This window comes from Hydra vulgaris, chromosome 10 (assembly GCF_038396675.1).
Source record: "Hydra vulgaris chromosome 10, alternate assembly HydraT2T_AEP".
Taxonomy (NCBI): domain Eukaryota; kingdom Metazoa; phylum Cnidaria; class Hydrozoa; order Anthoathecata; family Hydridae; genus Hydra; species Hydra vulgaris.
The window spans coordinates 19,030,541-19,048,394 of record NC_088929.1 but is presented as its reverse complement, the minus strand read 5'-3'; the positions used below and the strand labels follow the sequence as shown (position 1 = coordinate 19,048,394).

At 27.0% G+C, this 17,854-nt stretch overlaps 1 protein-coding gene across 1 annotated transcript in view; it reads right to left on the bottom strand.

The window, feature by feature from the left end:
* Positions 1-493: 493 nt before the first annotated feature.
* The window catches only part of LOC100197414 (RNA-binding protein cabeza), a 28,594-nt gene continuing 11,233 nt past the window's right edge, over positions 494-17,854 (bottom strand). The window contains exons 6-15 of the mRNA XM_065807422.1: positions 15,421-15,464; positions 8,681-8,701; positions 2,350-2,450; positions 2,188-2,250; positions 1,542-1,755; positions 1,414-1,467; positions 1,244-1,277; positions 1,072-1,157; positions 961-994; positions 494-872 (exon numbers count right to left, since the gene is read on the bottom strand). Of these exons, the coding sequence (XP_065663494.1) occupies positions 836-872; positions 961-994; positions 1,072-1,157; positions 1,244-1,277; positions 1,414-1,467; positions 1,542-1,755; positions 2,188-2,250; positions 2,350-2,450; positions 8,681-8,701; positions 15,421-15,464 (688 nt within the window). The 3' untranslated portion in view covers positions 494-835. The remainder of the gene's footprint in view (positions 873-960; positions 995-1,071; positions 1,158-1,243; positions 1,278-1,413; positions 1,468-1,541; positions 1,756-2,187; positions 2,251-2,349; positions 2,451-8,680; positions 8,702-15,420; positions 15,465-17,854) is intronic.

The following is a 17,854-nucleotide window of genomic DNA, read 5'->3' as shown; positions in this document are numbered from 1 at the left end:
CAAAAAAGTCAAGGTAGGGAAAAATTTATATCTGTTTTAAAGTGCTGGGGGGGGGGGGTCTTTAGACAAATTTACAAAAAATAATTACATCAATATAAGTCGGTTCTGCTCACCCCTGACCCACTGTGCAGCGCTTCAACCGCTGCGCCAAGGCTGATCAAATTCGGCTGATATTCAAATTAACAAAATAAAAATACCGGACAGACGTAGTTGTAAAATTGAAAATGCAGTAGAGGTCAACGAAAATCAGTAGCACATATTTCAATTAGGTGAAAATTGAAACATGTACTACTAAGTTAGGTGAGAATATAAAAATCAAGTTGTCGCTTGAAAATCAAAAACGTCATAATTTACGATATAGGAAATTTCAATAGGGTTGAGTTATAGGCCACCAAATTTAAGCTTTTTTGAATTTTTTTCAGTGCAACTAGTTTTTTTTTTGCTGAAGTGATTGGCCTAATATTATTTGGTAATCTAAAACGAAAAGGTAATATAAGGCAACAAAGGCGCGAAATATATTTCTTGCCAATAAAATTTATACAATCAAATTAGTAGGCTAGAATCAATAAAATTTTATCTGTAGCGTAATTTTTATTTTTTGAAGTCATATTACGACGAAATTACACAGTAAGAGATAACAATGAGTGACTTCAACGATATCAGAATTCGTACCAAATCGAATCGTGAAAACAATATTACAAGCCAATATCCAATGTCAGTTTGGCGGTTTTTAACACATAAGAACAGGTCAACGTGTCCAAAAAATTAGACATTCATATCTACAAATACCAGAACGCATAACAGCTACCCAATAATTGGCAAATTTATTAATCGTTTAATAAGGACGTGGTCTACGATCAGATCTATCACTCCTGTAAAGTTTAAAAAAATAAATCTTTACATAAAGTTAACAATAAAACAAAAAATAAAAAACTTCGTCAATATCAATTATGCATTAACCTGTCATGTCCTCCGCCACGACCGCCACCATAACCTTAAGTTAATAAAAAATGTATAGAGATAACAGAAAATCATTTAGAAATACCTTTATTGCATTTTAACTTAACTTACCGCCACCATCTCCTCCACCACCTCCAGGTTTGCTTTCGCCGCATCTATTACATTCGTTTCTACGAGCGAAATTGGAATTATCGCATCTAAAAATAACATGGATAAATTAGCAAATAACTTAAAATACTAATTTTAAATACATATCGAATTCAAGTGTCTTGTATTTTCTTACTTTGGACAATTCCAATCACCTTCTCGACTTTCGCCTGGAAAAATTAATTGAACCGTTTAATTAATTCAAATCAAAACCGTTTTTAATTAACAAAATAGATTTAAATAAATAAAATAAGAATAGACATAAAAAGTATTATCTATAATTATATAATATCAACAGATATTTACCCCTTCCGCCACCGCCACCTCTACCACCACCACGATCACCGCCTCGACTGAATCCTAAAAGGACAAAGAGTTTAGTTAATTTATGTATGTGTATAAAATATTATTTATAAACTATTTTAAAACATTACCTCCATCTCCACGCCCTCTTGATCCACCACCGCCGCCACCGCCGCGACCACCACCTCCACCACGACCACGACCCCTAGAAGCAAATCCTTCCTCAGGAGCTTTACGTTGAGCTATGGAGACTTTAATAGAATTAGAACCAAATTGCTTGCCATTAAACCAATCAACAGCAGCTTGACTTGCTTCAGCATCTTCATATGTGACTGTGCATTCACCCTATAAATCATAAATTCAATATTGAACTTAGTAAAAGTGCTTCAGAAATGTATATAAGAACGAGTAAATTAAAATTGCTGTTTATTAACTCATGACCAGGCTGAGTTGCTTAAAGAAATCTGATTAAAAACATGGCACAGCAACAACCTTTAGAAACTGCCACTAAATAATGCAAAGAAACAAATTAACAATCATTCAATTATCAATTTTTTATTGCATTTTTCAAATAACTTTAACAATAAATGGAACAGTCAAACAGGTCTGTATCAAATAAAAATGTACCAAGTTTTGAAAAATATGTTCGTCATTAAGATTTTAGAATTTTTAGAATCATTATATATATAAAATATAAAATTTAGAAGTAGATTAAATATCTTTTTTAGAAATGACTTCAACTACTTTCGCATTATATTGTAAATTACAATTTAATACCTTTCCAGTTCCATCGCGATGTTTGTATACCCAAATTTTTGGTTCCCGGGTTCGTTTGTCCATCTGGTTAATAAAATACAGTAAAATTCATGACATAAAAACTTACACAATAAAAACTTACACAATACGCACATTTATTTGTATATATGTACAATTAGTAACCTTAATAATCCCAATTTGTCCAAAAAAAGTAGCTATTTCTTCTACAGTCGCTGACGGAGGCAACCCAGCTACAAAAACTGTATCATCTTGAATTATCATTCCTAAATCAATAACATTACTATTTCAAGAGCATTATGCATAAGGATAGCAAATTACGAACGAAGATTATTCTGTGTATTAACTAATAAATGAAAATATTTCCTTTATCCTATTCATAACATAAACTTTTAAAATCAATAGAAAAATTCCTTATTGAAGATGATTTAAATAGATGACATACAATTCTTATCTGCTTATTTGAAATAAAAATCAAAACAGCATTTTATTAAGCATAAAATGAAAAATTTGTAATATATTTAGTAGGGATGCACTGAACGTTTGGTTCGGCCGAACAAACATGCTAATTTTAGAAAACATGCTTTCTTAGATTAGACTTCAAATTTATTCTGCACCTTATCTGATAACTACAATAAACTAAGTTAAATTTTAATTCAAAATAATGAAAACGTGTTAAATTTTAAATAAATCACCATTTTTTAAACTTAAAATGTTAAATAGAAAATTAAATAAAAAAGATATTTTATTAAACTCAAGTATGTTCATAGAGATGTCTATTGTTGCTGTGGTAAAACAAGTATTTTATTTTGATCAAGCCTTGATACATATTTTGTCTCTGGGGAAATAAAAACCAATTTAAAAATGTTAATTTTTGTTTAAAAATTTCAAAATGGTGGAGTATTGTAAAAAGTATGAACAATTATTTAAGATAATATATTGTCTTGTAGACGGGCTAACCAAGAGGTGTTTGGTTCTTTTCATAGTGGTGATAATTTAAGTTTACACCAGTGTTTCCCAACATAGGTTGCACGCCCCACCAGTGGGGCATAGAAAAATTTCAGGGGGCAATTTGATTGTTCGAGGGCAATGGAAAAAAAAGGACTTTTTCAGTCTTAATTTAACCACATAGCCTCCAGGAAATGTCCATTATGAAGTGCATCATGCAAAATTTTTTCGCTAAAATGCATTTGGAAAACTAAGATTTGCTTCGGCAAACTAGGATTTGATTTGGAAATCTAGAATTTAGATTAGGATTATCAGTTGCTTGCATCGTTTTGTCAATGTGTGTTACCGTTAATTTGAAATAAAAGTAGTGCTGTGCTTATAAAAGCAGTGCTGTGCTTACTAGAAATAAAAGCAGTTGTTCGAATTTATTGTTGTTTTCAAACTTTTAATACATTTTATAAATAAATATAAGTGATATTTAAATATAATTGGTAAGTAAATATAATTGTAAACAAATTTAATTATTTAGAATTTAGATGCCTCATAGAAAAATAAATAAATATGTAATGATTATTACGAAAACAATTTCCTCTGGACAATCATTTCAAACGCTAGTTCAGGATAACGATTAGCAATTGCAAAATAAGCAATTTCCTTTAGAGAATTGCACGGAAACTTATAGCAAAAGTATTCCCTTGAGAGACTAATTCCGCACGAGGATTTCTCACTTAAAAGCCATAGCGCTAAACATAATAACTGTTGGAATAACAAGTCAAGAAGACTACACACAGTTTATATAACTAGTTGTTTATAATTTAATATTTAAATATAGAAATATAATACAAACCCCAGCGCGGATTCTCTTTCAATAATAAATGAGAATACGAAACATTACAAAAATATACTTTTAATTTCCTGATTGATTTTAAAATTCATTTTTTAGCCCATGAGTAGTGCAAGCAAGAAAAAAATTAGGCAGTACTCGGAAGAGTATTTAAAATTTGGTTTCATACCTGCTGTCCATGATGCACGGTTACCGTTTTGTCTATTATAGCAACAATGCTTGAGCAATGAATCAATGAAACCAGGTCGTCTTGAAGCACATTAGAAGGCAAAACATAAAGATCAAATTAATTCAAAATTGAATTATTTTCAAATTTTAAAGAAAAATTATGAAAAAAAAAAGCAACTTTAAAGTCTCTCTTTACTGCTCATAATGTTAATATTAATCACACAGGCTAGCTATCAAATTTTATTATTCATCGCTAAATCTGGGAAAAATCATACAATAGGAGAGCAGTTAAGCAAGCCTTTAATACCAACATTTGTTAAAACTGTTTTTGGAAAAGATGACGAAGATGTGAAAACCATGCCACTAAGTAACAATAACGTCAGCAGAAGAATCGATGAAATGAATAAAGATGTTGAAATACAACTTATCGAAAAATTAAAAACAAGGCTTTTTTTGGTGCAAATGGACAACATTAAGAGACAGCGAAGCAGCATTACTTACATATGTCAGATACATTGATAATAATGATTTTGCTGAAGAAATTTTGCAAATTATAAATAAGCAGCACTACCGCTAAAAATACATATATTACTCTAAAAAGTTAATTATATACAAATAAAATACAGATGAAAAATATAACGTCCTGTGCTGCTGATGGTGCTCCTAATATAACGGGCAAAATAAACGGTTGCTTAAAACTGATGAAAGATTAAAATCCAGATATGCCTCTTGTGCACTGTTATTCACAGGGAAAACTTGGTAGTTAAAAATCTTTCTCCTGTTCTAAATAAAATAATGAACTTGGTTGTAAAATGCATTGATTCTATTAAAGCAAGTGCAAGACAAGAGCGCATTTTTAAATTATTTTGTGAAGAAAACAACGAAGCCCATGTGAGACTTTTACTTCACACTGAGGTAAGTTGGCTTTCGAAAGGGAACTATTTAAAAAGATTTATGGAACTATTTGATAGTCTTAGTAATTTTTTAAGCAACAAAACTGAAATGCAATATCTGTTAACGATTGATTCTAAGGCATATTTGAGTTATTTAACTGATATTTTTGAAAAACTAAATATATTGAATAAAGAGCTTGAAGGAACAAATAAAACTCTTGTCGATGCAAAAGCGAAGATACTTGGTTTTATTACGTCTATTGAACCATTTAAAAAAGACATTTACCAAAACACAAAGTTTCACTGGCTTCAAAAATGTGAAGTAACTGATACCACTATACTTAATACTGTTGAGCGTCTAAAAAACTTATCAGCAGATTTAAAATAAATTTTCCAATTTGAAAGAAATTGATTTTTCAACTTCGTTGATGCAGCCAATGTTAGTTAATTTAAATCATATTTCAAATATGCAGTACCAACAAGAATTAGCAGATATGCAAAATGACGAGTCAGTTAAAACTTTATTTAATATAAAAGGATCGATGGCAAGGTTTTTTGAAGACCAAAATTAAATATCTAAGCACAACAGAATGAGCAAGAAAACTATTATTACCATTTCCTTCTTCATATTTAGTTGAATGCAGATTAAGTGCCATAACTGATTTGATACTTAAAAAAAGAAATCGTTTTGATACAACAAGGAGATGAACACAACAAGGAGATCTAAGAATGAAGCTAACAAAATTGGAACCCAATATAAAATCTCTTTGTAACCAGCATCAAGCACAAGGATCTCATTAAATTTCGTTTATTTTAGACTCGAATACCTGATGTATTTTATTTTATTTACTTATATATTGTTTACTATATTTTGTTTACTTGAATTTTTTTATTTAATAAATAACTTTTGTGATTTCTTTCTGTAGTTTATCATTTATGCTACTTATGAAAAATTTATAATATTAAAAATTCTTCATATTTGACATGGGGGATATTTTAAATTTTAATGAGCTTTGGTGGGGCATGGCATTAAAAAAGCTGGGAAACACTGGTTTATACTATCAAACACTTTCAAAAGATACTGTTAAATACCAAACTTTTAAAAGTGCTGATATTTAAAAAACTTACTTTAAATTTTAATGTCATAACTTTGGTAGTGACTGGTTATTAATACTGACCAAAATATAATACTGACTTTCCTCAATACTGCAATTCCTTACTTTCTACAGATCAATTGTGGTGCTGAAAGAAACTTTTGGGCTTTTTTAAATTTCTTAAGGAGTTTCCACAACTTTTTTTACTATAAAAGCAGACTTTCTTTATCCATGACAAGAGGAAGTTTTAGGTAATCTTCAATTTTTATAGTTAATTATATGTATAATTGAGTTTGATCTTTGCAATCTTTTGCTATTTACAAAAATGTTAATTATATGTATAATTTAGTTTGATCTTTGCAATCTTTTGCAGTATTTACAAAATTAGAACCCTCTTTAGTTTTCAGTTTGGGAACTATCAGGGAACTAACATTCTTTAAATATTGGATAACCTGGTTTTGAAATAGCTTCATTTGTGTTACTTTCTGTGAGTTCGTTACAATCAAAATCAGAGGATTCAATTTTTAAATTGTTACTGCATTTTTTGTATCTGCTTATTTATTCAATTTTTTAATTTTAATTTTATCTTTCTTATGATATATTAATTTATATCTAGGGTCACAAAAAGTAGAAAGACATAAATATCTATTATGCAAAAATGTATCTAGTGGTTTGTCTACCAACTCAATTGTACCGATTTAATTGTTCAATTTAAGTAATTATACTTAAAAAAGCCTCACTCCTTGGTGTGACATTTTTAGCTGTATAGCTGTATAGGTTGCTAAAAAAACTCTTTGATCAAGCGTTCTTTCAATTATATCGAGGGAACTATTCCATCTTGTAGAAACATCATGAACTAAACTATGCTTATTTGAACTAAATTGTTCCTAAATTGCTTCTAATTATGCTGCTGCTGTTGGTAAATGAGTTCCCAAACACCCACAACAAGCTAAAATATCTTTCAAAGATTTTTACAACAAAACTGAGTCATGTATACATAATTGTATTGTATGTATAAAATATAGCATCGACTTAAAGCCACTGTTTTCAACACCAGCTAACATTGGCAGCATTATCATGTAAAACAATGTGAATTTTTGTGAGTGAAATTTCAAAAATTAGTAAACCTTTCTGTAAATACTCAGGTTTTTTTTCTGTTACTTCTTGGAAAATGCTTAACATTGAGTACTGCTCTTTGTTGGAAAATTGCATTATTGAGCCAGTCTGCTGTCATACTTATAAAGGCAACATTTGAACTATTTTCTGTCCAATATCAGTTGTAAAAGAGATAAATCACAGTAGATAAATTACTCTATAGAGTTAAATAACTCATCACATATATAATGAGCATTTTCACTAAAATAAATCCAATTGGGTATTTGATAATTAGGACAAATCTCTATAATTAATTTCTTAAACCTAGATCCACAATTGTATACGGTTGAATGTCTAAAGCCATTACTCCACTAATGTGATTGTGGATTTAGATTGCTCTATGATTATTAATAACCCATATCTTTTTTTATTGATACTATCTAGTGATGTTAATTGTTTTTTAATTTGATGATTACTTGATGTAGAGAAGAAAGATGTTAAAAAATTTTTTTATCAGGCACTTTTTGAGCTAACGTATATTTTTCGAGGTGTTTTTTCTAAATGGCACTTAACTGCATTAGTGTTTAATGTTTTAGGACAACTCCCACCTCTAGAAAGTAATGCTTTGCATAGTAGGCAAATGAATGTATTTCTTAGAAACTTCAAAATATTCCTAAACATCGGAAGACTTTTGGAAGACATTGTTTTATATTCCTACTAGAAAAAAAAATTAACACTGAGTGAGAAAAGATGAAGCTCAACTCAAAAGAAAATAAGGCATTTTAAATATAATTTGTCTAAATATATTTAAACATAACAAATATGCAACATGTAACTTAAACAAAATGTGATTATACCATTTACGTTAAATGTTGTACATTTATTTTTGTTGGCTGACTTTTACATTTGTAGATTTTAGTATAAACTACAAATATTAAAGTTTATATTATAAGTTATATTGTATAATTAAAAATAGTACTCATTAAATCTTTAAATTATTTTTCCAATAAAAACTATTAAACATTTAATTAAATAATTTATTTACACTACTAAAACAATGAGACATTTCAAAGTTTGCTCATAATATCTCAAACAAAATTTTAAGGCTAACGTTCATGGTCGTAGGTTCAGTTGTCTGGCTAAAAACTGCATTTAGTGCATGCCTAATGTTTAGATAGACGAAAATATTAAATACAAAATTACTTTTTTTTACTTGCCTTTCAAAAGCGTTTTTTGTAAATAAAAAAGTAAAACACTCCTATATAGTTTAAAGAACTTTCCTAATTAATTTAATACTTTTTAAAAACCATTTTAGAGTAAAAGTCTTTTTTAGGTTCTTAAAGGGCAACACAACTTTATTATTAATGAAATTATCTAGCATTTCATGTAATAATAAACCCTGAAAGGTACTAATGTGTGTATGTGTATGAACTATAAAAATTAAAATTACTCACCATCTTTAACTTGGTTGCTGCCTAAAATTTAATGTAAAATAATCATTAAAAGTGACATAAATATATTAATAAAATAAATACTTTTAAACAAAACCTTATGTTTTTTTTTAAATATAACATAGCTGATATGAAGAACTTATGAGCTACATTTAACAGGCCTTCCCAGGAGAGGCGTGCGGTCGCACGCCTTGAGTGAACACGGATATACTTTTTTTTTTTGGATAACTCTGCCACGTTTTTTTAGCATATATTAAAAATAACGCATTTTTAAAAAGGCGCTGAAAAAATCAAATTAAATTCGTTGTATTATTTTGTAATTTTTTTAATAATTTATTCTTTTCATTAATAAGGAAATAATAACATAAAAATAATATATATATATATATTTTTTGAATTTTTTTTTCTTATAACAAAATATTTTTTTTTTTAATTTTACATATTTTTTTTTCTAATTTTAAATTTTTTTGCATAAGTATGTCTTTCTACAAAAAATAATTTCTAAGTTCTAGAAGAATTATTATCTACAAAGTTAAGAATGTTTAGCTCATTCGGTCAAGACATTACATAGCACCGCGGAGTCCCGGGTTCGCATCCCGCGTCGGTAGAGCATATTTTTCAAAATAGATTAAAAAAGTTTTCGGTCACATTTTCTGTTTATTTTTTCGACTTGTCTCAAATATCGTTGCTGAAAAAATCAACACCTAAAAATATATTATAAATAATTATAATATAAATAAATAAAAAATAAATATAAATAAATAATTTTTTTTTTATGTTTACTAGACATAAAAAAAAAAAAATTGTAATAAGAAAAAATTTTTTTTTTTAAATAAGTATAAATATATATATTTCATTTTTATGTTCATATTTTTATATTAATAATAAGAATAAATTATGAATAAAAATAATAAAATAATACGACAATTTAGTTAGGTTTTTTCAGCGCCTTTTTAAAAATGCGTTATTAATATATGCTAAAAAACCGTGGCCAAACTCTCAAAAAATATATATACATATGCGTGGTCACTCAAAGCGACCGACCGCACGCCTCTCCGGGGAAGGCCTGATTTAACTACTAAAAGATGAAAAAGCTCTGAAAGGTAAAAATAAATATATTACTTAAATATTTTGTAGTCTTGTTATTTAGGCAATATTTTTGGAATTTAATCAGTTTACAACTTTTTTTAAATTAGAGTTGTTTTCAAATTCACTAAAAATCACACATCATTTATGTATATTGGGCATAGCAAAACTGTTATGAGCAAGACATAAAAATCTGAGGAAAAACTAAATAATATCAGCCATTATATAATTAGAAAATAACAATATGTAAAAAAGCGAAGTAAAAAGTATTGAGTAATTTGAAAAACTTAAAAAAAAAAAAAGTAGAAAAAAAAACTAAATGACAACATCTTTTCATGTCAGTCAAAACTGTTTATTTTTTAATACCGGATTGGTGCCTTGAAACCTAAAGCAGTTTAAATTCTACTGTACAAAAAAAAAGCAACTTAGCATATTTCTCTAGTCAGTGAGCCAAAAGTCCACAACTAAATTTGTATCAAAATGATTTAATGAAAAACAAATCTTTCCTGGAAATTGTTTTATTTACATTTTTAACAAGATGTTGTAGTTAAAGTGCTATAGAGCTTAGTGTATAAATGCTTTAAATAAATTTTGATTCCTTTTATTATAAAGACATCAATAAATTTTTTACAAACTAATGTGCGCAAATATGATGAAACTAGAGCTCTTAGAACTACTAATTAGTGAAATTTTACCAATAGTAAAAATATCTTTTTGTCTTAAAAATATAATCTTACAGATAAATTATTATTCTTACAACTACTAGCAGCAAATTTGTAAGCAAATAAAACATTTCACAAAAATATATTTAATGTAACAAACTTTAAAACAGCATAACTGCAGTTAAGTGTAATGTTTAGCACCTTCAGAAAAATTTACACAAAATGTTTAAAATTTTATCTTTTCACAACTCAGTACTGACTTTTAAAAAAAAATTAAAGAGAAAAATTGTTGCTAATAAACTTCACAAAAATTTCAGGACGCCAACCCATAGTTTTGAATAAATCTACTCCACAAAACCAAAATGCTATTTAGTATTTTTAGTTCTTACACGAAGACAAAAAGAACATTTCAGGCATTTTAATTTTTACCCTATTAACAGAAGCAAACACTAAAGATATAAGACAAAGGTTTTTCAAAAAAAAAATTTTACCAGCAAGTTTATTAAAAGATGTTAGGCAAAAATAAGATGTAACAAAAAAGACTCCAGGGCTTAGAATTAAATACCTATTATTACCCATATACACATTATATTTTGATAGAGCTTAAAAATAGCTTTAAAACTTTTAAAGTCTATATGGAAAAGCATACTTCAGGAATGAAATTAATTACTTTGAAATGTAGAGTCCTCATGTGAAACAGAGACTCAATTTAAAAGATAATATATATTTCAGGACTCCTTAAGTATGTTTTTCTTATCATAAATTTTCAAAACTCCTTAACTTAATGCACCAGAACGAAGTCCTGGTAAAAGCGTAAAATAAACACTTGAGTGCTTTTGAGACATCCTATCACTATTATTAAAGTGCATAACTTAATATTAAAATAGTAAAATGTCTGAGCCCATCTCTATTTAGGTAAAAAGCAAATATTACTTGACATTAAAAAAAGTTATTTTAATTATATATCGACAGTATACAAAGGAAATGTCCATTTTTGGCAGTATGGAGTTATTTATACCACTATTTAGTATTTTAAATTCTCTAGCGTTGTATATACCACACAAATTTAATTAATCAATTATTAATGAGTTAACATTTTTTATTTCAACTGTTACACGAAAACTTATTTTAACTATTATGCAAAAACTTATTTGTTATTACTTATTTGTTATTACTTATTTGTTATTACTTATTTGTTATTACTTATTTGTTATTACTTATTTGTTATTACTTATTTGTTATTACTTATTTGTTATTACTTATTTGTTATTACTTATTTGTTATTACTTATTTGTTATTACTTATTTGTTATTACTTATTCATTATCTCAAAATAATGTTTTTAGAGTTAGTACATTTCCTTTGAATAATGACGACATAATGGATTGTAATATTACTTCACTGCTGGTCGACAAAAATACCTGAACTTATTATTTGGAATTCGTAATAATTTAGTTACTGTGTGAAATTTGAACTCAACAAAATTCTACTAATATTTTATTGATGGTCAACAAAATTGCATTAGCCTAATAATTACAATTTATAATAATTTAGTTACTAAGTAAAACTTGAACTAAATTGTGAGTCTATTAAACTCACATTCACCCATCTCTCTTAAGAGTATTCTATTCTAATACATTTAGTTAAATAAATGTATTAATGAAACCTACAACATCGATTTGAGTCTAACTTAATAAAAAGTGTAAAATATTACTAAAATGAAATGTTTATAGGTTATTTTACGTAACTTTTTAATAATTTTTTAAACATACCAAGCTTGCTTTCTGTATAATAGGATAAAATAAAAACAATTGAATTTTTAGAAAACAAACAGCATTTTAACTCAATGCATTTAAGAAGTAATTCAACAAAACTATTAAAATTTGGTTTTTCGAATACTATGTATTCATGCGAATCAGGCTTTGTTTTAAAGCATAAACTGGTCGTTTATGTACAAGCTAAGCCATTAAATGTAAGCGGTAAGCCAATTTTTATCATTTTAAAATATTTTTAAGTCTAAAGAGATCATTTAAGCGGTAAGATAAAAAAAATAATTAACTTTATAATAACACTTATGAAGTTCAAATGAGGATTATGTAAAAAAAGTTAGTGTGACAATTACATTTGATATTCGCGCTATTTACAAATAACTCAAAAAAACAAAGTAAACTTTATTTTTATTAATCGAACTTTTTCATCAAAAATATTCAGTAATAGAAAAAGAAAAAAGAAAAAAAAAAGATGTTATAGGTGCATAAAATAAGAAATCATAAAGAAAACATAATAGAAACTTTTTAAGTTACCTTGCAAGTGCAAGAATATTAATTAACCACTTAACGAACCTATTAATTTTCAAAAGTGTGTCAAAAACAAATCTATTTTTTTTTTTAATTGATTTTACTGTTTTAACCATGCAAAAAAGGAAAATAATAATAATTATTAAATTTTAATATATTTTAATAATTTATGACCTTCCTAATTGACCTTTGAAAACTTGCTCGACATATGTCGAGCATTGCAATATTGCATAAAATTCTTGCAAAATTCTTGAAAAATTGAAGTGAACCTAGTTGCAAACTTAATTTCCTCTATTTCTAAACAATAAAATATAAAGTTGATTTCAATAAATTTATAAATTTATGATTTTATTACTATCGTATTATCGTATATTTATTACTATCGTATTATCGTATCATTTATTACTATCGTGTATTATCGCACTCGTAATGTTGCCTTGCAACATTACGAGTGCGAGAAATACACGAATCTCCCTTGCATTGGTATTAGGAAAATCTCTATCGCTTTTCTGCAATGCATACCGATTTGTTTCAGTGACAATAATATTGATTAGTTCATCGTCAAAATATAAATTCAAAAAGTCTAATGCATTTCCATCAGCAGGAATATTTTGGTTGCCGAAAACAAATGGAAACCTAGGATGAGGTATCGTTGGTTGAGGTTCAATTTGCCATGCACGCACGTCTGCAAGCGTAGGCTCATCTTCTTCAGAATCATCGTCTGAGAAACCTTCACTGTCACTGGAATCACTCCTCTCCTCGTCAGACGAACTAACATGAACTGAGTCAGTATCGCCCAATAAACTTCCTTCGTCACTGTCGGAATCCATCATATTTATAAGTAACACAAAAAATGGGCACAAATAATTCAACAATGCAGGTTACGCAACAGATAATTCATGCAAAATTATCAATCACTTAAAAAAAAGTCACGAAACAATGCAATGCACTTCCAACCGCCCATGTGTAAACACTGGCGCGTGGCAGTCATAAAAAGAAGAGTTTATCGTACAGGAAGCGCATCAGATATCATAATAACCAATCAGAAGCTTTGCTCGACATATAGCGAGCTAGCTCTCAAAGTATACCAATTTTTGGTAATGCTCGACATATCTCGAGCAAATTTTTTTTGGCTAAAAAAGTTTGCTCGACATATGTCGAGCAAATTCGTTAAGTGGTTAAGACAATTTCTCATAACAAAGAATAACAAAAATAACTACCAACTTTAAAAAATGAAATAAGTACACATTAAATTTTATCTTAATATTAGCAACACTTGATATTTTAAATTTAGTTTGTTTTGTTAAAAGGATAGATTTTATCAAAAAAAAAAAAAAAAAAAAAAAAAAGTTATTAATTATTATTACAAATTAATTAATTATTAAAATTTAAATTTCTTGTAAACATGTTATGTAACACTGAAACAAAAATATTCATAAAGTGTACGTTAAACTTTTTGTCTTAAGGCAAGTGAAAGCACAATGGTATATTTTTGTATAAATGGTAATTGGAAACTTAATTCTTTTTTCATCAAACAAAACAAAAGAAAAAGGCACTGTTAAAGTAATTAACTTTTTAATTAAGTTTATTTCTTTGCAACAAGTAATATTTTTTGTTTGTTAATAACTTTAAAAGTAAAATATTATTATTTGCAACGCCGGAATTTTGAGAAACAGCGAAAAAAAACAAAAACATTTTAATTCATTTATACTTGTATATTTTTTTTGTGAGAAGGTCACTACAGACGAGGAGGCTACTTATTTGTGGTATAACCCTTGCTAAATTCTATAACTCCGAAACACAAACAAGGACGCTGCACAGAGAAACAAGTTGAGCGCAGTGCTACCAGGAATGTGGTGGAAATCAAACTCAGAACCTCTCGCTTATAAAGCGAGCGCTTTCCTACTACACCACTACCGCCTTATATATGTTGAGAAAAGAATGAAACTAATTTATGCTAAATGATAATAAAATAAGTAATATTAAATTTAATTTCAAATTAAAACAAACAAACAAGCAAAAAAAGAGAAGCAAAACAAAAAAAAAAAAAGAAACAAAATAGACATTCCACAATATGTACAATATATTACAAAATAACACTTCTAGATTTGTTTTTCTTAGTAAATTAAACTTCTTTTGCGGTAAATTATTCTACTGAGGTAGTTTAAAAGAAGTTAATGTCCTTAAATAAATAAAAAATACTAAAGATAACATTATGACGTCAAAATCACAAAGAGCTAATGTGCTAAGCCATTTTTTTATTTAAAACAAGGCCTGATAACTAATATGCTTTTATAAGAAAATTTTTTTTGTTTATATTTGAGCACTCTAATAGTTAAATTTTAAAATTTTATCTCTTATTTAAAGTGCAACTAAAAATGAAAAGTGGGAAAAAGTTTAAACTTCATTTTTTTTTTTTAAAGAAAATTTTTATTTACTTTTAAATCTCTAAACTTGGGATACAATTTAAGAATAGCATTTTCTAAATTAAATAAAAATTTACTACTTAAATGCATTAAGAAAGTACTCATCACTAATATAATGATAACAATTTTATTTTTATGATAACTTACTTGCTAACTAATAAATAATCATTTACAAGGAAAATTTTAAAACAATTTAATTAAACATATTTAAAAAGCTATTAGAAATGGACATGTTTTAATAAAAGGAATTATGTACCTCTCTATTTAACTTACCACCAAAATTAGAACCTCCTTTTGAACCTCCTCGACCACCATAACTGTATGGAGTTAAAAATACATGTTTATGTTACAGCATTTACAATGGGATAACCATATCCCATGACACTAAAACTCATTAAGTCAGTATAAATACACAGGCCATACAAAGATAAACTGAGACAATAATTTGGATAAAACTTTTTTTGTAAAGTTAACAAATTGAACTAGCCAAAATTGTTGATTTGTTGGTTTTAACAAAATTTGTAATGTTTATTATTATAAATTTGTAATGCATATTAACAAATACTTTATACCCAAAAATAGCTCACTTTTTAGTATAATATTTTATCCAAAAAATTCAACAGTCATAACTCCCAAAAACAAAACATCACATTTTAAAAATTTTTGTTGGGTAAAGCATAGCTTTTATTTTATTTAGGCTAAATATTCATTATAAAACAGCTTTAGTAAAAGCTTTAACCTTTTCCTGCCTAACATTTGCATAAGGGAACACTGCAAAATAATATTTTAACTTATGTTTTATGTTTTCACAACTACACATTATCATTGTTATTTAAATGTTTCAACATTCAAATAAAAGAAACCAATGCATAATTGTGAAAACATATAAATTTTATGGCTAGGCAGGTAAGGGTTAAAAAACCTTTCAGCTTTGTGCATAAAATATTTACCAAGCTTTATCTTTGAATTACTAATCATAATTTGATAACATGAAAATAAAAAATTGTAGACTTATTAAATTAAACTGTTTTTAAGTAAATCGGGGATAAGAAATATTTATTTAAAAGTTTGCATAATCTATACACAGCTATTGAAATTTTTTACAGGCAAGTCAAAAGTTATGCCAAATTAAAGTTATGAAAATTTTATGTTGATTTTACTGCTTTAAATCATTTTAATAGCATTATAACACATTAACAGTTATTATTTTAACCACTTTATTATTGTTTTTAAAATGTTAAAACATTTTTTGAGTCGTAAAACAATCAATTAATCACTTTAAATAGGATAGCAGATTATTTAATATATATAATTTTCTGCAAATGTTATAATTGGTCATTATAAGGCATTTTATAAACTAGACACTAAGTATGCTTTAAAAGTTAAGTGTCACATTTACCAGAGGAAAAGTAAGTATATATCATAATTGTTGAGAATTTCAAAATTTGCAGTTAGTAAAATAATTTGTAAAAAGAAAATTACAAATTTAGCTTAATAAGACTTCAAGTTAACACACAAACTTTTTTAAACAATATTTTAAATGTATGACTTTTAGTCTCAAGTAAATTTATTAATAAAAAATCTTTTACTAACATTTCATTGAAAGAATTTTTTTTTTGTTAAATAAGACATCCACTTGAGACAAATGTGTTAAATTTACAAAAACCTAATAACTATTATGAAAATAAATAGTTTGTTTATCAACAAAATGTAATCATTTAAATCAAAATTTAAAAATTAAAAACACCACTTGCATGTTTTCATATTTTAAATAAAAACCTTGGTTGAAAAGATTTAAAAAATATTTAACCATGTTTATTAAAGATTAGTTAAATATTTAATAAAACAAGTAAAACTTTAGATATTTATTCAATAATATTAAATAAAGACCTTATTACTGTTTCTTTAAATTTGAAGCTTTTTTAAAAATAAGCACATTAAATAATAAAAGAAACTAGAAATAAAAAAGATTCAAGCAGGACTCTTGGGTTGAGAACCACCAAAATCTTATCTAATTGCTCAGTCAATGAGTATTCTAGGACCTTGTGATTTATACTTAGAACTCCAAAATAAGTCTCTTTTAAGTCCATTACTTATCTTTTAAGTCCATTACTTATCTTTTAAGAAGCCAAGAAGTAATAAAACAATTTTTGAATTATAGATGATAAAAAATGGACTCCAAAATTTTAAACCACAAAGTCCTACTCCCTCAAACATTTAACATTACTTTTATCTCTTGAAAGTGTATGATAAACATCTTGATAACTGGCTTTATTTTACTTAATTCCTGCTGTAAATGTTATATATGATAGTAATGTTTTAAAGAAATCTTACTATTTTACAACTTTACTATTTACCCTACTAAATTTGTGTATTATATAATATGTAGTTATAACATTGGGCATATGACATTTTAACATAGAACATTTTAGCACTATTTACAACATGATACTTTACAATTTATGGTATTTTACTATTTTACAATTATTAAAAAGTCCAGATATATTTTGTTTTTGTTTTTATAAGGAGAGGAATTTTTTATAGGAATTTATTATTATTTTATATAATCATATAAGGGATTTCTTATTTGGATTTTCTTAAGGAACTTGGTTGCAAAAGTTAAGTCTCCCAAGATTGATCTTAAAATTAATACAGCCAACAAAAAAACAATTTTATTTTACCAAATATTTGGTAGATTTAACCATCG